This window comes from Crocodylus siamensis, chromosome 3 (genome assembly GCF_052110815.1).
Source record: "Crocodylus siamensis isolate JL-2025a chromosome 3, ASM5211081v1, whole genome shotgun sequence".
In the NCBI taxonomy this organism is placed as follows: Eukaryota; Metazoa; Chordata; order Crocodylia; family Crocodylidae; genus Crocodylus; species Crocodylus siamensis.
Window position 1 is genome coordinate 75,406,997 of NC_143397.1, and position 24,449 is coordinate 75,431,445.

Sequence of the window (24,449 nt, forward strand, 5' to 3'; positions counted from 1 at the left end):
TCCCCTGTGATCCAGAATGGAGGTGGGGAAGCAGCTACTTGCTGAGGAGGGCATGAAAATTTTGCTTTGTTTTCATCAAGTGTTGTGATCAGTCTGAAGCACAGTCATCTTCAATCAGTAATGCAGCTAGTAGAAGCACTGCTGTCCACCTTTTGCCTAGTGGTTTGGGAGTCCCTCTTCATCTCCTCCTTGCAGTAGCCCATGTCTGGATGTCTAGATATTGTGAGCAGAGTTGATGTGGAATATAAGTCAGCACCCAAATTTTGCTTAAACCCTGCCTGGTCATCTTCAAGATTGCTTTGGATCGGGCCCCTAGATATCTGGTTCCAGGAGCCAGTTGGAAGAAACACAATTTGGAGTCACCTTCCTCTTGCTTGTTCTCCTTGTTGTCCCAGGCGTTTTGCATTCCTGGCTGTTCTATGGGCCAGTCTCAACGGGATGTGTGGGAGGCCACCACCCAGTCTAGACTATAATCTGGCAGTTAGGTAGAGGTATGGGATGTAGGTTTGCCCCCCCGCCCCCCCCCCAAGGGAGAAAGGCCTAAATCTAGGTCTTTGGTTTCCTGAGCAACTGCTGTTACCATAAGGCTATGTGGCAAATGGGGGCATTGCTGGTGAAGATTGAAGAGATAATGTACTCTGTACTGAAGTCAGTTCTGCTGTTGAGTAAGTGTTTGGGCTCAAGTGTGTGTCTCCTTCCTGAGTGGTCTGGGTCTCAAGATAACAGATGCAGCTCTGTGTCAGATCTCTGAGCATGAGCAGGGACATGGGCATACCCTCGGATGTATTTTATAGTAGCTGGATGTAGGGACACCTCCCTGCTCAGCACTCAGGCACTCTGGATCATCTTTGAGAGGCACCGAGTTTGTCCTATAACTATACTGGTGTTCTGGAATCCCAATCCTGTCAATCTCAATCACAGCTTTCGGCAAGGCATCTAAAATGTAGGTGCTTAAAACCCTAGATGGAAGCACCTATAAGATCATATGAAATCTGGGACCTACTGAATTTGCAACTTTGCGATTTTTGTGGAAACCAAATTCAGTTGGTCCCTGTGAAAAACCGCAGGGACTGTGAAAAGACACAAAATCAGCAGCAGGGGGGAGGGGAGGAAGTGCTGCAAAAGGGAGGAGAGCCCTGGCATCTGGAGGCAGGGGGAGACAAAAGGAGGGGCAGGATTTTTGTGGCTCACAGGGGCCCTCCAACCCTCTGACCGAGGGGCTCCAGAAGTCCCACCCCTCCCCAGAGATTGACAGATGTCACTCGCTGGGGAGGGACTTCTGGGCTCCCTTAGTCAATCAGAGGCAAGGGGCAGAAGGGGGTGGGGAGGGTGGGCACTGCTGTGCTCCACTGCAAAAATGGTACCTGGCACTGTGCTTGAATGGTGAAACTGGGGGGCAGCCTCCTTGACTTCTGTAGGTCCCTAATTATGATGTCTAAAAGGCAGAGATGCCCAAGGGGTCCAATTTGGATTTTGTCCTAAATTACCTTGTAGAAGGTAATTTATGTATCTAGCACGCAAACCCCATCCTGGCAAGTGTTACTGCCTTACTAATATAAAGCAACTTTTGTGAAATCACATTCTTTTGGGCCCAAATTTCCCATTAGAGGAAAAACAAGTCAAGGCATATCAGCCAAACATTTGACCTACTTTGCATTTGTTCTAATCTGAATAAAAGACTAAGGCAAACCTGAACCAAACTCCTTTTCTTAAATTTAGCATTATCTCTTCCTCCCCCACACTCCCTCTCTTGCTGTCTCCAAGAAACAAATCAAAACATAAACAAAACTCATTGTTTGCTGGCTGCATAGTTTCATGCTTGTCTCTACAGAGACCAGACAAGGAACACAAAAGTTACCTAATAACCAAGTTTGGAAGAACTGTCCTGAGTCCTGATAATGTTGATCAAACCAGCACACAAACAAAACAAAAAATATGAAGGGAGAGAGAGAGTTTCATCAGCACTTAGTAAAAACACAGGGGAACAAGTCATTTCTTAACAAGTAAAGTAAAAAGTGGCAGGACACATAAGGAAGGCACAATGGGAAAAGATTTATTTGATCTTTTTCATTCAGAAAGCTAGTAGAAGCTCTAGCAGTCTTACTGTTGCAGAGGAGGAATACTGCTGAAGCCAGCAGTATTTTAATAGTCAAAAGGTAAAAGAAAACCATTTCAGTGCACTTACAGATCTACAAAAGTACCTCCACTGGCAAAACTGCAGGGTGTTGGGCCTAAATTACTTGCTGCATGTTTGACCATTTGTTGCAAAGCAAAGGGGCAGCCTCCACACCAGTGCCAGCTTTTCCATCACCAAGCAAATGACACTAAGCTGGTCAGTGACACTGGGAGCCTCATGAACCCTTACCTGGAGTCCAGGTCTCAGGAGAGTCCAATGTCAGTGTGTGTACAGGTGTACCAGCATTTTTCTGTGCATTCACACTTTTGTGCTGCATGCTGGGATCAGAAACAACTGTATCCCCTTGCTTGTATGACAACATGGAAATGGTCACCCTCCTTTATTTACAGGAGGCTAAAAAGTACATGGACTTTTATACTCTGCTGGATATAAAAAAGTTTAACTGAATAGGAGTTATGATTTTAATGGCACAGCAATGCATAACACCCTCAGTCTGGCTCGGCAGCTTTGCTGGATATTGAAAAAGTGCAGATCTCTCAGCCAGGATGCCTAGGCTCAATTGTTGTCATTGGTGGAAATTGAGTATTATAAATGAAATAGAAATAATTTATAATTGTTCATAATCAAGAATGCATCATTATGTATTAAAATTTATTTTGCTAAAGAAATTCATAACTTGGCAGGCTTTTCCTAAATATATCTGGTAATTACTCTAGTAAAAAGGTAAAAGTAGTTACAGAAAATAAAATAAGGTAAAGCACTTAGAGCAAAAGGCAGCATTAATGCAATTAAAGTATTCAAACATTGCCATCTGCTGGCAACATGCATTTCTTACAGCCGGCTCAGCACCCTTCTTGGAGACACTATTTTTCTTATCTGTTTAAAAATAAAACCAACATTTCCAAATATGTTAGTTTATGCCTGTTGCCAGTTCTAACTGTAATAATTTTAGATAATGCATAAAAGCTTAGTTTTGTGTCTGTAATTAAAAAAAACCCTCTTCACTTGCTGTATCTCACATTTCAGTGCATACTGTTGCTTTTCAGTTTCTTGAAGTAAGCAAGGAACTGAGTGAGTGGGATCAGAATACAACTATTACACTATAACAGTGGCTTTAAGAAAGCTGGTGAATGATCTCTAATACTTTACAGAAAACCATTTGAATGATTATACCCTGCAAGTCACTTGGTGACTGTCTTACAGTTAAACATACGTTTAAGGGCTTTGCTGACTCAAGGCCTATATTATTCAGTTCAAGTCACTTGCAGCTTTTTCTTTTCCTGGGTGTTAGATTTTGCACACATATCATCTGTACTACAAGTTTAATGACAGGTGAAGACAATTGTCTTATTACTTAAATGTACATAATACAAATGCATTTAGGGTAAGCGAATAAATGGTAAAATGGAGCTCTGAAGTCTTCATACCTGACTGCTTGAGGGTTCATTAACCTTCAGATGATGACAATATACCTGTATTGTCCCCTGTGCAACTACCCAAGGTGCCCCAAGCCAGGATATGTGGTCAGTGGGAAGGAGAAAGGCTCTCGGTGATTTTAAGTCACCTCTTCCTCTGATTGATGCATACCCCTGGGTCTTGTAGATAACGTTAAATATAACTGCATCACACTACTACATCTTAAAAAGAATTCTCATCACGGTGAACGTTTTACAAAACAGCCTTTAATATCAATGTAATAATATATTCATTCAGGTCACAGCATGTGCATTCACACACTCTAAGCATTAGAAGATAGCAAAGTTTTTAATTGTCAACTAAAAGCCATTTTTCTTTTAAAAATATGAAAAGGGGGAGAAATATTACCATGCTTTTGCCACATACTTTCTAAACTTTGGGGCATACTTTCCGAAGTGTTCAAGCAGTGTCACTTGCTGCAGGAGCTTATACAAAAAACCAGTAATATTTGATTAAAGCTAATTTCTATGGCTAAGTGGGTTATTATGCATGTATAATCTCCATTTTGTGTGTAAAACAGTAATGTTCAAAACCACATCAAACACAGAAACAAAATCTACTTCTGGACAACCTAGACTTCTAAAAAAAAATTATAGGTAGGATATTTAAAACAAGTAATGCTAATACAACTTCTATACTAATCACAGTGGGCCTCAATTCTCAGAAGTGACCAGTGACTATCTAAAGTGAGTATCTTTAAACATGAGAAAGAGGTAGTTAGCTGTATTAGTCTGAAGCCAGCTGGGTACAGATGCACATGGCAGATGAAATCAGAACTGCATAAACTTTTGTGAGCCTGAGCTAACTTAATCAGATGCTGTGAAAAGACATGCATATAGCAGTCTATCAGAGAGAGTTCTGAATGCAAAGGACAGGGAAGGGCAGGAGGAAAGGGGAATGGGGCAGTGCTGAGAGAGGCAAACAAGTAATAAACTCATAGGGACAAAGTGGGTCACAAAAGCTAATCTGGGTCATGACAGAAGTCCCTATTTAGACTATATTTAACACAGTTCAATCTATTGTATCAAGTTGCTGTGTGCTCAAAAACTAATACTTCACATATCACTGGTCACTTTGAAATACATGTAAGCCATTTATTTCTAATTTAATAAAAGAAACAAATCAACTTTACATGTTCAGTATCTAATATATTTTACAATGGAAACCTAAGTTCTATAGCTATCTCCTATATTTCATCAAGTAACAAGGTTAAAAGATTATTTTAAAATTTGGTACTGTAACCATAAGTGCTTTTTTTCAATTTCTTTCTCAAGGAGAAAAATAATATTTTAATTTTAAAAATCCTCAGTTAATTTCATAGTAAAACAATATTCAAAATAAATATATCTATTTCTACATATTATTCTTCATAGTTTTTCAAAACCCGTATCTTCAAAGGTATAAAATATGTATCAATTCTACATAATATATGGAAATACCAATAACACGATTTGGGTGGGAGCTGAGAATGGAACCTTTGGTGCTTGCAATACTTACAATTTGACAAAATATCATGAAAGTACAATAGGGAGGAGAGATGAGCTACATTATTTGCTGCTATTATCATAGTCACTATATTTATATAGTGCCAGAGGTATTCATGGTGCATCATAAACAAATGGAAAGACAAAACCTGTTTTCTAAGGAGCTTGCAATCTGATAGAAGCTAACTGTACTAACAGAATAAACACTGACATTGTGAGGAGGGAAAAATGATATGGACAAATCTCTGGGGGTAAAAGGAGGGTACTCAGATTCCTGCAACAGTGGGAAGAGAAAAACTGGGCACATGGGAAATGTCTTGTGAGTTTCCCTTTTATGTAATGATGTTTACTGAGCCTGTTTGTTATAAAACAGTTGAGCAAGTTTTGGGAATGGAAACTGGGTGGATTGGCTGTGCGGGGGGTGTAAGTTTTAAAGGGAAATTTGAAAGAGGAGGCAGTGACTGGCAGATGACATCACAGAGCCTTAGTGCCTGGAAAAGTCATCAAAGGAGGAGAGTGAAGACAGAAAAGGAGATGCTCTCATTGATCTCTCAGTGTGGAGCTATCCTGTAAGGGAATGTAGGCACAAACATTAAGTTAAACCCAGCAGCATCACCTTAGACAACAAAACCCAGTCTCTGGGAGGGCGTGTGCCTCGGAGCCTCAATACCAACATATGGTATGTAAGAAGCTGGGCTTCTGTGAAAGGTTGAGTGGGTAGTGGGTAATGCATGTTAGAACTGGTGCTTCCTTGCCACATAGTAGGAATTCACAATTCTTGGCTCCTCTTTGCTGACATTACTGTTGAGGTGCACAGGATCCTTTGGCAAGGATCTCTGTGGTCTAAACAGAGAGTATTAATTCATAAACTAAGGAATTCAAATGTCAAAGATTCCTTCCTTTTATAGTGAAAAAAATGTTTAGCACATATTGGGCCTGTCTACATGTGCTTTTATGTGAACTTAAATTTAATGTGCATTTGCCTAATATGCATTAAGGCAATTTAGGCTGACATCTATACGTACATGTGATCATGCACATTAGTACAGGTATGCAGACTGACTTGGGACTAAAATTAGTCCCAAGTCAATGGACACACATTGTATTAATGTGCATTAGCGTGTCTATATGTTTCCTAATGTGATTTAGCTATTTGGGTCTAAATTTGATACCTGCTTTATGTAGGTATCACATTTAGGCATGAATAGCCCAAAATTGCCCATTTTTAAGGCGCGTTAAGGGGGCACATTGTAGACCTGTATTCTTAATACACCTTAAATCAGGCTAAAGCATCTTAAATCAGCATGTGTAGACATACCCATTTATACTTTTGGGGAGTTTGGAGCAATTCTTAGGGACGTATATTAGTACTGAGAAAATTAGCATCAAGACAGATGCTGGTTTTATACTCATATACGTATGAGGAGAAGAAAACCGAAAGACAAAACATGAAAATGTTATGACAAAAATGTAAATAAAATAAAACCAATTTACTCTAGCAGAATTCTAAGGTGCTGTTATACTGCCTCTGCCAGAAACAGTGCACAAGTATCTACTCTTTCAATTATATTTTATGCTTCATAATTCCACAGAAAAAGAAAACAAAGGCAATTCTACAATGAAGGGCTTTGCTTTGAACATTGCCCATGTGAAGAAGGCTGGCAGCACCCAAAGTTGGTCTACTTTTACCAGCTGAAAATGTTGGCTCCTGTTTATTTTCTCAGAAGAGAACTTGCAATCAACTAAAGTAAACATCAGTCCATATAATTTATACTGTTAATGAGAAATGTCATAATAGTAGTTACGTAGTCTGGATTCAACAGCAGAAAACCCTGGTCGATCATCAATGCTGCAAGAGGAAAAGACATGTTACTGCACAGTAAGTGGTAAGCTGTAGAAGAGAATCCAATATGGACCACTGTTCCACCACTGTCTGGCAGGTTGTTCAGTGACAAGTATTTTTTATAGTTAGCATTATCAACAAAAGCGATACCAAATAGTAGAGGTGACACTAAAGTACATCCAGATGAACTATCTCATCTGGTATGCCATGCACTAGATTGCTTATTACTTGACATGTTATGGACTATGGATACAACCTTTGTATGAAAGAGTAAAAAATGTGCTTTTAGCCGAGGTAACAAGGCAGCTGTGACACTTGGGGGCAATGGCAGTTGGTTTCTTCTGCCTCCCTCTCCAAGACAGCACCTGGGGCTACTGCACTACTTACCCCACCCATGTTATGCTACTATTTACTTTCTGCCTTTAATGGGAGATTTGCTTATTTAGAGTTGTTTCCCAGCCACCTGCTGCACCTGGACAACAACCCTGAAAGGGCAGGGGGGTGGAAATCGGGCCCGGCTCTGAAGCGGCTGGGGCAACAGTGGGGGGAGTGGGCCTGTTGACCCCCTTCCCCGACTGGATGAGAAGCAGGAGTGGGGCTGGACATTGGACTCTGCCCCCCACTCCACCACTGCTGGCCCTGACAAAAATTGGCAGGGAGGAAAAGGGAAGGGAGTGGGAGGAGGGGCATGATGATGGCACCTTGCCACCACCGCCAGGTCTTGCCAACAGCTGGGAGGGGAGGGGAGGCAGGTGGACACAAGCCGGGGGCACACACCTGGAGTGTGGAGGTGGGAGGGCAGCGGTGCTGGACCCGAAGTCCGGGGAGAGGGGAAATGAGCCCAGACCCAACGTGGGGGGTGGGGAGGATGGGCCTGGACTCAGGGGTGGGGGGGGATGGGGGAGCAGAGCCAGACCTGAAATGTGGGGGCATGGGGGCTGGACATGGGCCTCTGTTCTCCCCGCCCCTGTCATTTTTGATGGGCAATTGGCTAGTTAAATAAATAAATCCCTAAATGATTAAGCCTTTTCAAATAAATATAATAGAAATTATTCTGATGTGCTCAATAATTGTTTATGGCATTTACTGGAGTAACCTGGAAAGAGGACAAGGTTGATTATAAGCAAGAATCTATAGTCCTCTGAAGGTCATGATGTTCATTGCTGTTTCTGAAAGGTCTAGGAGCTGGATCTAAAAAAAAGACCATAGGTGCTAAAACATTGAGTGCTGAGGCCCTGGGGTAGAATCCAGAATGCAGTGTAGGGCATCTAGATTCCCTAGAAGTATTATGGAGAGAGTGAGGCACTTCAGAATGGGAACCAAAACACCCAGCTGAGTGGGGATCTTTCTGATGGTAGAAGTACGTCTGAACTCCCATCCCTTTCTTAGGGCTGCAGGGACGTATGTCTGTCCCTTTGGGATCCTCATCCCAGAATCCTCTCCTGAAAGTTGGCAGTGATGCCCTTTCTTTCAAAGAACTAAGCAGGGTTCACTCTTTTTCCCATTTAAAACATGCCACCAGTGACATCACTAAGAAAATCGCAGAATTTCCCCTTTGTGTGGTTCAAAATGAAATTTTTTTCTTTCAAGTTTTGCAACACATTGTTTAAAATCACTTCAAGTAAGCAATTATCTCTGATTTCAGGAAAATGAATAATGTGCATTTGTCTTTTTTTTTCCCCTGCTCCTCTAATTTTTTTCCCAAAAATTCTCAAGTACTGGAAAAGTTGTAAGGAGGGAAAAATAAAGATGAAACTGAAAATTCCTGTTGGCAAGTATTAAACTCAGACTTCATGGAGAATATTTTTGATGAAGCCCTATTTTTGTAAGAATCATTTAAGCCAAAATAGGGAAAATATTATATTTGAAATTTGCTATAGCCATGTTGTACTAAACAGCAATTGTATACTTTTGCAGCAACTCATTCTTATTTGAAGGTATGATGGACACCCTTATGTTAAAAGTCCACTATTCTCAATCAAAAAGCATTTAAAAGTATGTTTTCCATTATCATTATTTTGTTTGCTTTCCATCTACTAGAAAAGCTGATTAGGATGCATTATTATCAGGTGGCAGAAAACCATGTTATACGCACTTATATGTCCAACATTGTTTCATTAGGTCATAAATCTCCGGTGGACACACTTCAGGGCATTCCATCCTTTCTCCTCTTTCAATCATCTGGCAAACTTCAGATCCTTTCATTCCCTGAAATAGTAAGTCTCTGAGTTACAGATACAGTACATCATCAGCACTGCAATTTATCATACAACAGGAGCAGATCCCGTGCTGATTTCTAGGTCATGTCATTTGTTCCATCAAGCTGATGTATATATGTAGCTGAAGATTACCCTAGAATGGAAGAATCTATATAGAGAGTTATACATCAGCTATGTGTACATATTTGTGTGCATGTGTGTGTACATCCTTAATTTGGTCAAGTTAAGTGAATAAAAATACTCACCTTATATGGCTTCTGTCCATAGGAAAATGCTTCCCACATTAAAACTCCAAAGCTCCAAACATCACTCTTGCTAGAAAATTTGTAATAGTTAATGCATTCTGGAGCATACCACTTGACTGGCCATTTTCCGTGACTTTGTGCCTAAAAAGCAGTCACAAAAGGAAAAGTGGGCAATGGAAACAGTTATAAATAATTAGAAGCATCAAAAATTCATACAAGCTATGTTACCTGAGGAAACATTGAGGAATGCTGTTAAAATGTTTATACACAATTAAATGAAAAGTAACAAAAATATATGGTAGGTACCCATTAATGAGAGAGAATGTGTGGTATATTGTATATTGTATAAAATTCATGTTACCTGCAAATTACTTTGGATTATGTTTTTAATTGCACCAAATACAGGTTGTTTATTTAATATGCAATTTCTTCATAACTTTTTAGATTTCATAGACATTAGGGATGGAAAGGACCTCAGAAGATCGAGTCCAGCCCACAGCCTGAAGGCCAGGAAGTCAGCTGGGGTCATAGGATCCCAGCAAGATAAACATCCAATTTACTCTTGAAGGTATACAATGTAGGTGCTTGAATCACCTCCAATGGCAGACTGTACTAGACCTTGGGGGCTCGGACAGTAAAGAAATTCTTCCTTATGGCCAGTCTGAAACGGTCTTGCAGTAGTTTATGAGTTCGACCTCATCATCCCTTGGGGCGCTCTGGTGAACAAACGTTCCCCCAGATCCTGGTGGTCACCCCTGATAAACTTATAGGTGGCCATCAGATCACCCCCAAGCCTGCACTTTTCCAGGCTAAAGAGCCCCATGGCTCTCAGCCCGTTGTCGTAAGGTCTGTTTTCCTGACCTCTGATCATGCGCGTGGCTCTCCTCTGGACTCTCTCAAGCTTCTCCACATCCTTTTTGAATTGTGGAGCCCAAAACTGGACGCAGGACTCCAGCTGCGGCCTCACCAAGGCCGAGTACAAGGGGAGAATGACGTCCCGGGATTTGCTCGAGAAGCATCTATGGATGCAAGCCAGCATTTTGCTCACTTTACTAGCTGCAGCATTGCATTGCAGGCTCATGTTCATCTTGTGGTCAATGATGACTCCCAAGTCTCTTTCTTTTGTAGTGCTAGCCAGCATAGCACTGCCGAGCCTATAAGGATGATGCAGGTTTTTCTTGCCATGGTGGAGAACCTCACATTTTTCGGTGTTAAACACCATCAGGTTCTCATCTGCCCATTTACTGAGCCTGTCCAGGTCAGCCTGGATCGCCCTCCTTCTTCTGGTGTGGATGCTTTGCCCCAAATTTTGGTGTCATCAGAGAACTTGGCCAGTCTACTTCTGACTCCAATGCCCATATCATTAATGAAGACATTGAACAATATGGGTCCAAGGACAGAGCTTTGGGGGACCCCACTGGTCAGAGGACACCATGATGACTGACTTCCACCAATTACTACCCCCTGGGTCTGACCACTAAGCCAATTTCCCAGCCAGTGGATCATGGTGGACCGAAGGCCACAATTGGCCAGTTTCAGCAAGAGGTGATCATGGGATACAAGACTGAAGGCTTTTTTGAAGTCAAGATATATGACATCAATCTCTTCTCCCTTGTCCAGGTGATAGGTCACCTGGTTGTAGAAGGAAATGAGATTGGTCAAGCAAGACCTACCAGCAACAAACCTGTGCTGGCTATCCCTTAGGATGTTGGCGTTGGCCAGTCCATTAAGGATGGCCTCTTTAATAAACTTTTCTAAGATCTTCCCCGGGATAGAAGTCAGGCTGATGGGCCTATAGTTAGCCAGATCCACTCTCCTCCCTTTCTTGAAGATAGGCACCACATTGGCCTTCTTCCAGTCTTTGGGCACTACACCAGAGCGCCAGGAGTTTTCAAAGATCGGTGCCAGAGGCTGGGCTATGATGCTCGCCAGCTCCTTGAGTACCCTGGGGTGCAGATTGTCACGGCTGCTTGACTTGAAGGTATGCAGCTTCTCAAGGTGTTCCTTCATGAGGTCAGCATTAATTAATTAATTAAGTGAGGCAGGGGATCTCCCTCACTTGGACCTCCCTGGCCTGTGGTGGGCATGGGCGTCCCATGGGACTGATGAAAGACTGACGCAAAGTACCCATTTAATAGGTTGGCTTTTTCCTGGGCATCAGCTATCAGTTGCCCCATCTGGTTCAGCAGGGGCCCAATGTTGCCCTTGCTTTTCCTCTGGCTCCCCCCATATCTGAAAAAGGACTTTTTATTGTCCTTGATGCTCGAAGCTAGTTGGAGTTCAGTTGCAGCCTTGGCTTTCCTGGTTTGCTCCCTGCAGGACCGGCCCAGTGCAGGAGAATCCTCCTTGGAGGTGAATCCCATCCTGCATCCTTTGTACGCCTTTCTTTTTAGCCTCAGGGGGTCTGCTAGGTCCCTGGAGAGCCAGGGGGGCTGCTGTGCCCTCTTGCTGCCTTTCCTCTAAGATGGAATAGACTTAGCTTGTGTATTGAGAATTGCTCCCTTGAGGAGGAACCACTCTTCCTGAACTCCCCTCCCCCTGGGGTTGTGGTCCCTGTGGTCCCTTAGGGCCTCACTGACAAGCCTCCTGAATTTCTCAAAGTCAGCTTTCCTGAAATCAGGGACTTCTGTGTTGCTGACTGGCTTGCCAGCTTTATGGGAGATGGCGATGGTGTTATTTAAAAATAACATTTTTCATAAAACAGTAGGGGAGATAAATTCAGTCCAGCCGAGGCTCAAGCTAGCTTGCAGTCAGACAGCGGTTCATGTCAAACTGTTCCTTTTTTGTTGTATAACATACATGGATGGGAACAGCATGGCATGATGATCCCGAGTTGCAAACTGATGAAGTTATGGAACAATACTGTAGCAACACTGTAACAACAGCAATGTCAAGTTATTGTAATGGAACATGACTGCACTTTATGGTATGGAAAGGGAATGTGCCTATTGCTGACTTCCATTTTTGGTCTCCACCTTCTTTACAAATGAGACAAATTCACTTTAGGAAAACATTTGTATAAAAAAATATTTCTAGAATTTGTGCTCCCCAAATAGTCAGCATAATGTGCATTCATACATTCAATGCTTTCAGTCAGAAGCATTTCCCTTCAGGCAGGCTGGCCTTCACCTAAAATTACAAGTTGATGGAGCTGGACAAAAAAGCAGGAGAAAGGCGGGGACAAAAAATGGATTGAATTTCAGCAGTATGCAGAATAACAGTAGATGTGGTGGGTACAAAGGTCTTCTATGACACCCAAACAGCGCTGTATCTTAAATGTGACAGTCATTTCATTTACTTTTATAGATGGGGTATAATTCATATAAGACTGAACTAAACAATTCCTTATTATCAGTTAGCCAAAACGTATTAATTCAACCCCTTCCCAACATGAATCTGTATCAGTAATGTGTGTTGGGTTTTGTTTTGGTTTCAGAGGGCATGTCTACATATGCAATAAACTCTGGTGCTTATTGCAACAGAGCTTGTTGCTCCTGGGAGTGCCATTTGAATGTGCGCCCAGGACTGCAGCACATTGAGTCAGGTCAGAGCAGTCCCAGCCAGCGGGGGACCCAGAGGGGGCAGCCTCCTAGCCTGGGGCTGCTTCGACCTGGCTCAATGTGCTGGATGAGGCATGCTGACCAGGTAGGCAGCCAGCTGGGTCAGCGTCTACACATGCGCTGCTGTGGAGTAAAACATTCCACCACCCACATGAATTTTTTACTCCACAGCAGAGTGGAGTACTCTACTGCAGAGTTTATTAGTTGACACCAGCCTAATAGCCCTGCACCTGTAGATGCTGAGATGTTTACTGTGAGGCTAAGTAGTCTACTCCGCAGTAAACATCTTGTGTAGATGTACCTAGTGAGTACCATAGCACAGGCCAAAATATAGAAAAATTAAATATATCTGAGCCACTCAATGTTGATGCTTTTGTATTAGAAAACATCTGCTTTTTCTGGAAAGCAAAAAGGTAAAAAGTTTTTAGCTTTTGACTAAAACCAAAACCTTTCTGACTGAAAATTAAGATTTTTTTTTCTTTTTAAATGAAAGTTTCCTTTGGAAAAAAAGTAAAAATTGCCTATGGATTTTTTTCCCTGGCCTGCTCACTTTATTTCAATAAGGCTGGGTATGGGTTTGGTTTTTTTTTTTAATTACCTACTGACAAGCAACAAAATAATTGAAGATAATATATTTCTGAATTTCTATTTCTAGAATAGCTGTCCTTCAACACCCAATAACTGCATGGAGTCATCTTACTATTGAAATTTAATGTGTTATACAAGCTTACCTTGTAATAATTCTCATCAGCATTAAGAGCTTTGGAAAGTCCGAAGTCACTGATTTTGGCATAATGTTGGGTAACTAACAATACATTCCTTGCAGCCAAATCCCTGTGTACAAAATTGTTCTCCTCCAAGTATTTCATCCCCATGGAGACCTGATGAACCAGTTCTGTTATATTCTTGTCCGTGACATGTCTGAAATCATATTGGAGTTTGTAATAGGTCAGTAGTTCATTTTCATGATTTTTAATGGAGCCACAGAACACATTCATAGTATAACCTTCCTAATACCATATGGATGGTCTTGTTCATTTATATTTTATTAAACATAATTAGGACAGGTAAAAGAAGTGCCTCAGTCAATTTAATGGCATTTAGATATATTACTCAAATGTAAACATTTTATCAGAACTATTTGATAGAAGAGTCTTACAAAGAGTCATCTTCCACATTACAGATTAATTTTAATAAAAGAGCCTGTTTTAGTCAGTACTAAATATTTTTAAAAAAATAAGATTATACACACATGCACTTCTTTAGCTAAAATCTCATTAAATGTATAAAAGCCAACCTACCTGTTTTTTTGCAAAAATTTATTCAACGGCCCAAGTTCTGCCATTTCCATTACTAACATCCAGGACTCAGCTTCACATATGCCTATCATTCGGACAATGTATGGATTGTCTAGTTGCTGCATTACATTTGCTTCTTTCAGTAACTCATCCTTTATGGCTGGATCACTATTCTCATTCTTAAGAATTTTTACAGCTACTAGCTTAGCACCCCTACAAAACAAAATCCAAATCTGAATTAGTTAGCAGACAATTCTAACATGCCCACATCCACAGAGATCTGCAATGTTACATGCACCCAGCAGTGACACTTCTAGGTTTATTGCACAGCCTAGAAATGGTGAGTTAACAGAAAACTTGAAATATGAGTAAGAAGAATGTCTCTCTCTCACAACGGGCTGAAGAAAAATGAATGGAAGACAGAACTGAAGAAATCACAGAAACGGAAAACAAACCTGAAAGCAAACATATTGGGTAAATCCTCATTATCACCAGGATGTGTTTCAATTGAGTATGCAGCCTGTAGTGTATAAAGGAATTGTAAAAAGTGCTGGCAAAGAAAGGAGTCCTTTGGAGCAGAAACTGCAGAAGACAGCCATACGGTTGCCTTCCAAGGATCCTTCCACACAGCCTGGTATAGGGCGGTGTTGGAAGGAGGCAACAGCAGGCAGTGCTGTTGAGTCTTCAGAAATGAGAGCATATACAACTGAATGAGAGAATAACAGATGAGCCTGTCTGAGAAAAGGCATAAACTTTAATTAGGGAGGTGGATTAGCCAATATGGAAAAAGGAGTCCATTCAGCATGGGTCCCAAAACATTCATCACCACATAACGTGAACTGCAGGAAGTAAAACCAGCCTGGATATGACAGCCTTACTTAGGATCAAGAAAGACTTTTAACACTGTATATCTTACATATACTGTCCATATGTTTCAATGAGCAGTTGACAGTATTTCAATCCACACGTCTATGAAAACTGAGAAGTACCCTTTTTGTCAATACATACAGAATCTCTTCTGTATGTTACATGGTAAGAAGGGCCTCATGGTGCCCTGACCTCTTGAACATGGAAATTATGACACATGAAGCGCATTCATTTTAGTTACTTCAGCTGAAATTCACCCATTTGCAGGGAGTCTGCAATGACCCCTTCCACCACTGAAGTTTCACAGGGAAGCTGGAGATTGGGATGGGGTCAGTAAATATAGTGGGTCTGGAGAAAGGAAATAACTACAGGAAACCATGAGCTACAGCTCCTGGAAAGTAAGGGTATTGCCACCACTGTCAATTTTCCAGTATATAGGATAAAATAATGGCTGAAAAGGGACTGTTATCAATGGTTAATGGGTATATATGAACTCTTGAAGAAAATCTTTCAGACCAGGTCAGGCAGACACTTGGCTGAGATGGCTTAGTCAGGGAAGATCCTGTCTTGAGTAGGGGGCTAATAACTTTATCAGATCCCTTCCAGCCCTACTTTCCAATGATCCTATGAACTGAGATTCTGATTTGATTTTCAGGAAAAGAGAGAACTGTGAATTTAAGCCTTCATAAAACATTTATCACACTTGCATAACTATCATATCCCCAAAACATGCATACTGAAAAATGTTTAATACTGGATGGCAAGCCAGTGGCAATAAAAACTTACTTTTTCATTTTATAGAACCCTTTCCTTACTGTACCAAAGTTGCCAGAACCAATTTCTCCTTCCTCCAGAGTCAGCAAGTTTCTTTCCAGGGAGACATTTTTCGGCTTGATCTCCTCTGGATCTGCATATGGACTTTCATAGACTTCTGTGTCCATAGGCAAGGCTTCTCTCTGATCACCTGCATTTCAGCCATTGAAAAAGTTACTGGATTACTGGAAGTCAGTTTGTCTTCACATGTACTGTGTTCACAGTGTCAGCAATCAGGATTGTTACCCACCCATTTGATTCTGCTGTATATAAGTATTCATACACAGCCCTGCAACAGACACTTACACAGATGCAATCCACAATCCACAAATTGGGGGAAAGAAATGACAATACATTTAATCCTTCAGTCAAATTATTTTCCTTTCTATCATACTATAGCTTATCCCAAGTGAGCGCACTGCAAAGATATAAAGCCAAGCTTACTCTTGTGCTCTGATTTCCCCTGGCCTAATGGATATTTAATGCAAAGTGGAGCCCCAGGATAGACTGAACCACAGAATGCAGCCCTCCACCCCACCCAGTCCCACAACTCAGCTGACTGGTTCCAACGCTGGGAAAATGCTTCCTGCTGCAAGCACAGGTTTAAGGGGGTGTTCTCCTAGAGTGGTGCATGGGGCAGGAAGCAGATGAACAGTTAAACTCCAGGGATGGTTTAAACTGTGGGAGAATGCCCTCCCCTCCTATCCTCCCTCTTGGTCCCACCAATTAGGTGATTGGGACATTCCCCATGGCCTGGCCTCTCCTCTGGCAACATAGGTGGATTGAGCCCAAAGGAAGTGCCCCACACTTCACCTCTTTCACAGACCTGGGGTGACCTGGGTCTGTTTAGTAGTAGAGGCATTAGTGCCACTGCCTGAATGGTTTGGGGACCCCCTCAGAGCATTCCAGCAGTGATAGAGGGCTCTCCACAGGGCTTGCTGATAAGGGAGCTGTCAGGAAGCCAGTGCTCTCTCTCCCTTTTGGAGAGGACTGTGGGATACTGGGGATATCCCAGCATCAAGGTGAAAGAAGTACCTTTGTTTTATTGTAAAAGAGACAGTTCTCTTCCCCAAACCCCACCTTGAACATCTATATGCTATGTTTTTTGTGCTGGGAGAAAAAGCACAATTATAACACCTGTTCATAGCCAAGTTTTACACTGTTAATTTCTGGATGTGGTGATTATTCTTGGCAGAGATTATGGTCATGGCATGAGATATTTCTGCCTACCTTTTTCAGCTCCGAAGAGTCCTTTTGTCATCTGTCCTACGTAAGGGTTAAAAGATGCTGAATCATCACTTGAGTGAGCAATGGATGGGTGCAACTGCAGCACACAAATGGAAATTTTCAGTTTAGTCAATGAATGAGTTCTTTAAATGCATTTTTTTTTCAGATGATTATGTAATAATGAATGCAAGAAAGATGTACGTGAGAGTGAGAGAGAGCAAGAAAGAGATCAAACAAAGCTGATCTCAATCTTCAGGTTATTGCTTGAGGAAACATGCAGGCCAAATGAAACAGGCTACTAAAGCATAAAAAGTGACAGCAAATTTTTAAAGCTATTGTTCTGAGAGAATTAATTTTAATGGGTCATGCCACTGCAAAAGTTATCTTTTGAATGCTAAATTTCCATGATTATTTTTAAATCCTAGTTCAGTGTAGCACTATAAGACCTCAGGATTTTCCTTTAATCTAGTTTCCCCCTAGTTAACTATTTCTGTACAAATTTAGGCCACAGAAGAAGTTTTCTCATTAAAAAAAAAGGTTTGTGATGCACATGTTCTAGAATAGCTCTAATTTTATTGTTCTGAAGAAACAAGGATAGGAATCAGCTAACAGACTAAAAGGTCTTTTGGCAAATACTCTGGGCTACTGTGCACTTTGTGCTGGTATGCTGGCTAGCAGCTGATCCCAATTCCTCAGCAGATTTGGAATCCACATACGGTATTTGGCTCCTACTCCAGTTTGTGTGGTAGAAGGAAGACCAAAGCAGTGAGAGGCTAGGAGACATAACTAGCAAGTTTTGTGCTGTGGGAAGTGGGGAGGGGAGAAAAGCAGAGGTCTTATCTGCCTTAAGGACTCAATGTTCCTGGCTGCTACTTCAGCAGTGTGGTCTACCTGTTCCTGGTTGTCACTGCTGCTCTTAGAGCAGTGGCATAGCCTCCTTGCACCCTGGTGCTATGTTACAGTAATGGCATGGGGCGGATGCAGTGTGGACTTCCTGGGGGGCGGCCAGTCTGGTCAGCACCCAGGACTGGTGCCCCACTTGCCCACTCCTAGTTTTGCTACTGGAGGCTATGGCAAGAGTGTAGTGTGCTTTGATGTTTCTTAGGTGTGCTCTGATGTTTCTTAGGTAGATGGTGGCTCTTGGGCAGACCAAAGCCAGACAGCATAGATTACAGAAGTCCCCCTGATACTGTGATTTATGCTGAGACTGGCATACAACCAGTTTCAGGATCAAGGAACCACAACAGTTTTCTTGGAACTTAACTCCTTATTTCCTCCTCTCTAAAAACATGATCGCTCACACTGTAGCAATAATGTGAAGATCTCTTTGAATGGTGGGTACATCCCCACCAACAGAACTCACATCCTTGTAAGTGGGATATTTAGGAATAAACACTTAGTGGGCATGTCTACATGTGACCCTGACTGCTCATCTGGTGCTGTGCAGCCCCAGTGGTGCATGGGTCATTTCCAACCTTATGTTGTTACTGCAACGAGCTAAAGCAATGTAGCTCATTGCTATGCTGACATAGCGGCGGAATCATGGTTAGTGCCCGCTGATGCTATGGTGATGTAGTGTCTCGTGTAGACGCACCCAGTGAGACAGGGTTGAAATTACCATACGTCATCTTTCATTTACCATGGGGTAAGAGTGTGCATATGGGCGGTTCCTGGGGAATAGCTGACAAGCTGTAAATCTCCACCCTCATTTACATCACAGTAATAAGGATCCATTTAGCATTTCTATTGAGAAAGGATTATGGATGACTGGCTGGCTGCTCTGTTTTCTCTTCTTTAAACTGTCATAAATATATTCATATTTTAAAAAGGGATCATTTAAAATGCTAGGCAGTGAATTTATGCATCCAAGCTCAATGAGTTAATTCTCTTTGGGGAAGACAAAGGACAGGTGGAGCATGGTGTTGAGACAAATGACCAGAGAGAGCTGCAACTACTGCCAGTCAGCGCCAGCTACACTGAATTTTGTGAAACCAAGTTGATTGACAGCAGCTGCAATTCCAGCTGATAGAAAGGATACAGAAAGAGGTAAAAAAAGTGATGACTGCTCAGAAAAGGAGGCACAAAGATACTGTCTCTTTTTGCAGTGACATATCTTGCAGGAAAGACGGGTGTTAAGGGTTCTGAGATGCTTAAGAGATATTGGGTTTCTAATTTCAAAGGGAAAAATCCCAGATCCAGTCTTCAAGGCAACCAACTGGCCTGAATTTTCAGCAATGTCCCTGAGGACTCCTTGAAATGGGAACATAGTGCCGAATTTGAAAAACTGGTGCCAGATGAGCACCAGTCAGTGTTGTGCTGATCTGCTGAGAAGACCCATCATGACACTACTACTGCTGCATGAATGCATCTATATGGCTTCTCATATGGCATGTAGCCACACAGTACTTCCTCAGCCAGAAGTAGTAGAGTTTCAGGAATGTGGCACTCTGCCTGGGCTAATTTGCTCTCTCTCTCAGAGCTCATTAATCTCCCTGCTATGAGGCATTAACATGGGTATACTAATTAGCACTGCTTGTAGGCCGTTCTGTTTTGTCCAGATGCAACAATACATTCACATGGCTATACTGCTTCTGACCGAGGAAATACCTAACATGGGCCGCCACTCTCAGCAGAAAGTAGCATAGTCATGCTCAGGTGGCAATGCACATAGGCAGGTTAACTCTGTCTTTTAGCATAGCTAATAGAACATTTACAAAAAGAAATGTGACCATGATTAAATTGTCTTAGAACAACTGCACTTCTCAGGTGAGGCTGTTAAGTGTCCTCAGTTTGCTACTGAGTTATTTTGTAGGAGCTAAAAGTTCCCAGAGTCACACCAGAAACACTCAGAACGCCGTACATCTGTGTCATGCATAAAAATCTCTGAACCTGACATCCTGAAATGTCCCTTGTCACTTACTTTGACAGCCTGTGCAGAGAAACCGTTCTGTAGTCATGATTATGTAAAGCCATACTGGCATAACTGTAGCTTCCAGATAAATAAGCACGATATCCTCATTTTAGGTTGTTTCATGAGTGGCTGAATGATCTCTAGAGTTTTCACAGTTACTGTGAAATAACAACGAGGTATTGCCATTGCTAAATTCAGGCTATTTGAATTTGATGACTTCAGCAGACCTTTCTGCTTTTAGAGGAGCAAAAATGTTACACACTAATTTTTTTCTCATCTTAACAGAAGCTCAGAAAAAATGTGATTCAAGCACTTTTTTGGAAAGGGCTTAAGAAAAACAACAAGCTGAGAATTTCTAATAGACTAGAACTTGCTGCTTGAAATTATGGACCAGATACAAGCTTGACAATGATAGAAATCCTGGAGCCAAAACTACAGAGGTATAGTTATGAAAGAACACTCAGGAATTCCACTATGCTACGTTATGTAGGTCATTCACTCTACCAGATTACTGTCATTGGTAACAATCAGTCACTTTATTTAGGGTAACAAAAGAACAGACTGAGCTGGCACTTGGTGAACCCAACAATTTCTGAAGAACATAAATGGCAAACTCTTTGCTGCGACTAAAGACAACAAGAGACAGAAGAGCTAGCCAGAAGCCCCTAATTCTGGGTCTCCATTCTGTGCTGGACCTGACATATTTTAGGGCTGTCAAACTGTACTAAAGTATGCTTGGTTCTTATGAATTGCTAGAGACCAACAACTAAACAGGAAATGGCTGGTATCCAGTGCTGCCCGGGTGATGCCACTGACAGGTTTGCATGCTGGAGAAGAGGAGAAGCAAATGCTTAAGTAGGGAGATATGGTGATTTTCCATCTTCCTTGTACTTCAAGAATAGGGCAAAAGGACTGGAAAGGAACAGTATTGCTTTTCCAGTCACTTCAATTTTTAAATAATAAATTACAAGGTTGAGAGGAAACTTTGGGAACATTAACTGGTATATGGTGGTTTTACTGAACCTTGAGTAGACTGACTGCACTCTATTTCATTCAACTAAGTGAGGTGCTATCAATGAGCAGAGGTGGTTAGCTATGTTAGCCTGAAGTCAGGCAGAAGGTAGGGTTGATTTGCACCATAATTGCTTCAGGCTAACACAGCTAACTACCTCTCTTTTCTGAATCTACCATGTTAAGATAGTGACTAACAGCTTTGAGCAGATGTGAATTGTCACCTGTCACAGAGCACTTAGGTGCCCTCCTCCTTTTAGAAAGGGGAAACTGTGAGGAAAGAGCCCTAGCAGTGAGTGAGGAGCCCCAGCTGCCGGTTGTCAGGGCAACCAAAGTTAGCTGGTGACCCACACCTGCCCGCGGTCAGCTGACTGGAAGGGGCAGGGCCTGGTTCACATTTAAACCCCCAGGGCTGGGGCCAAGCTGGCAGTTCCCTGCTGGCAGCCAAGGGAGAAGGAGTAAACAGAGGCAAGAGGCCAAGCTGGCAGTTCCCTGCTGGCAGCCAAGGGAGAAGGAGTAAACAGAGGCAAGAAGCCTGACTGCACGAGCAGCTCCTGATAGCGGTTATGGGGTGGAGAATTCCCTGGTAGGGATTGAATGATGTTTAGCCAGATGGCTTAGATTTTATGTTATAGCCCAGGGGCTTGTGTTTTGTGTTTGCCGTTTAGACCCGGAGGTTTGGGTGAGGCTATCAGGGGTTGGAGGAGGCCTCATAGGGGAGCCATGGCCATGTGGAGGCCCCAGCCTTGGGCGAGGTGGGGGGCAGCGAGAAGCTGTCGGGGGGGGGCAGCATTGACAAATGCCCAGTGAGGTGCCCAGTGAACCAGGGCCATGGAGAGCCCAGGGAGGATGAGGGGGCCAGAGTAGAGTAAGGCCAAGACTAAATGATGTGAGTACCATCTGTGAGGCTTGGGGCTGTGGTGTAGGGGAGGAAAGGAGCCGCACATAGCACCCCCTTGCATTGGGGCAGCCTCCCACTTAAAATTAACATCTTCTAATTAGGCAACTAACAACAAGGCATAGCAGGTGAGAAGGCAGGCGGTTGACCCATAACAGGTGGGTGGGGTTACCAGTGGACAGACCCTGAAGGGGCACACCTGTCACATTACCATTCCTCTAGGAAGGAATTCATGCTAAAATACATGATGACTAGTTGTATGTCAATACTACTAAATTAATCTAGATTAGCATGTGGAATATTAATAGAGTTCCAACACTTCCCCTTCTCTTTAATCTGACCTCTGAAGTCAGGTTAAGCAGTTTAGTGTTTAGTACCAACTCTTCCTTAGGTTTGTTGTCTGAGTTATAATCTGCAGCTATAATTTGACAAACGATTTAACAAAATCTTTCTTTTCAGTCTATGTGGCTAATCTGGAAATGGAGTGCTTTCACAAAGCACATTTCTGGTTTAATCACCAAGCACAAAAATGAAGCAGCATATGTGGCAACATATATTTGCAAAGTATATAACAAGTGCAATACATGTTCAGCTTTTCTGTAAATAATAACACCTTTCTTGGACTTTTACCCATTGCTTACTGAGGTACCCAGCTTTTAATTTTTTTGTTTGTTTTTCTTTTTTTAAGTTGATGCTCTTTAGTACAGATCAGAACGTTACCCCCTGCAGCAAGAAAAGCTTTCTGGAGGTATATTAAGAAAGTGCATATTGTTGTATGCACTGTGTGCTGGGTAATAACACAAGCAGACTAAATATAATTTCCGTCCTCTACTTTAGGGAAAGTAGTTTCAATTGTGTAGTTCCTGCTCAATGGGAGCTAGATTATTACCTGAATAAAACCTGAGTAAGGACTGAGTAATGTCTGGGCAAGGATTTCTGTTACAGTGGGCACATCTACACGAGATGTTTACTGTGGAGTTGCCTAATTAGCTCAACAGTAAATGTCTACACTTGCCCCCAGTTGCACAGTCATTCAGTTCCTGCACAGTCCTGGCAGTGCCAGGTCGTTTTTGACCCTACTGTGCAAGTAGCTCATTGCTAATGCACAGTAGTGTCAGCATCACAATTCATGCCCACCAATGCTATGTTGCCATAGCAACAAGCTAAATTGCCATAGCTCATCACTATGGTGATATAGTATCTTGTGTAAATCCATCCAGTGTTCACACATGCAGCCCTATTAGGCTGCAGAAAACTAATAAATTCTGCAGCAAGATAGTACTTATAAATACAAGTACCTTGACAGTAGTGTCAAGTCCTGCAATCAGAATTAGGTATCATTTTACTGGGTGTTTAAAAAAATAAATTAAAATTAAAGTACTTGCTTCTAACTTCTTATGGATTAGAAAAGAAATAACAGTTTTTTTCTTTTGCATTTTTAACGTACTATATCACTCAGGCACTCAGACTGTCACTCAGGCAACTAATGCAGTAAATGTGATTTCTTTAAATTTGTAAAAATTTTCCAATTTGTAAAAAATGCAAATGTCCAATTTTTTCAATCACTATTATTCATAACTCTAATCTAGTGTGCTACGACATGGGCTTTCCTACATAGAAACCACTGAGCTTTGTCTAAGACATGACATGCCCCACTAGATGGCACTAGTTGATTTAATTTTTCTTTTTTACCATTTAAATTGGACTTCCTTTCTCTAATGGAATATATGAACAGCTAATTTTGAGCCACTGAATAAAGTACCAAAACATTTAGATTTGATATTAAAATAAAATATAGATGACCTATCTTTAAACTTTGAAAATATGGTACACTTGCCAAGAAAGTGCAGCAAGAACCTTTGCTTTCTCTTTACTGTTTAGAATTGTTAGTTGCAATTGGGGGAAAATATTAATTATCCTAATTAACCATGTCTAACTGGAATTTTCAAGTTGGCTTTAACTCTGGGCAAAAGTTGACTGTTTCGATCTTAATTTTTTAATACGGTATATAATTTTGCACTGTGATAAAACTTGTGTTGCTGTTGAGATAAATATGTGCAAAGAGCTATCCAACTGGGTTTCAGAAACTGTCTCTAGTTGCCTAACAATACTAAGTTTTCCTCACAAATACGCCCCTCCACTGAGTATACGCTGCAAAAATATTTTCATTGTAGAAATTGGCTGTAGAAAAGCATGGGCTTTTAAGTAGTTGATCAGAGAATAGCAGTGACTATTTTTTTTCCATTTACGTCTAACCCACAGAACCTATATTACCAACAGCAGCATATTAAAGAACCATTCACTCCACTCCTCAAAAAACAAACTAAAAAGAGCTCCAAACAAAAAACATAACCTTCCAATATGCGACACTAAAGACATTTTTTTCAGCTGGGTTTTACAATGGGTAAACATGCATTGTGTTTATTCAAACAACCATGCGTGCATGTAAACAGGGCATGC

The 24,449-nt window shown here is 41.7% G+C and overlaps 1 protein-coding gene across 8 annotated transcripts in view; it reads right to left on the reverse strand.

Annotated features, from left to right (window-relative positions):
* Window positions 1-3,799: 3,799 nt before the first annotated feature.
* Window positions 3,800-24,449, reverse strand: part of SYK (spleen associated tyrosine kinase) — a 334,582-nt gene continuing 313,932 nt past the window's right edge. For all 8 annotated transcript variants that reach the window (XM_090038531.1, XM_090038534.1, XM_090038536.1 and 5 more), the window contains 7 exons: window positions 17,173-17,266; window positions 15,916-16,093; window positions 14,266-14,475; window positions 13,696-13,885; window positions 9,405-9,545; window positions 9,036-9,148; window positions 3,800-6,946 (listed from right to left, as the gene is read on the reverse strand). In XM_090038531.1, coding sequence (XP_089894657.1) covers window positions 6,874-6,946; window positions 9,036-9,148; window positions 9,405-9,545; window positions 13,696-13,885; window positions 14,266-14,475; window positions 15,916-16,093; window positions 17,173-17,266 — 999 coding nt within the window. In that variant the 3' untranslated portion in view covers window positions 3,800-6,873. The remainder of the gene's footprint in view (window positions 6,947-9,035; window positions 9,149-9,404; window positions 9,546-13,695; window positions 13,886-14,265; window positions 14,476-15,915; window positions 16,094-17,172; window positions 17,267-24,449) is intronic.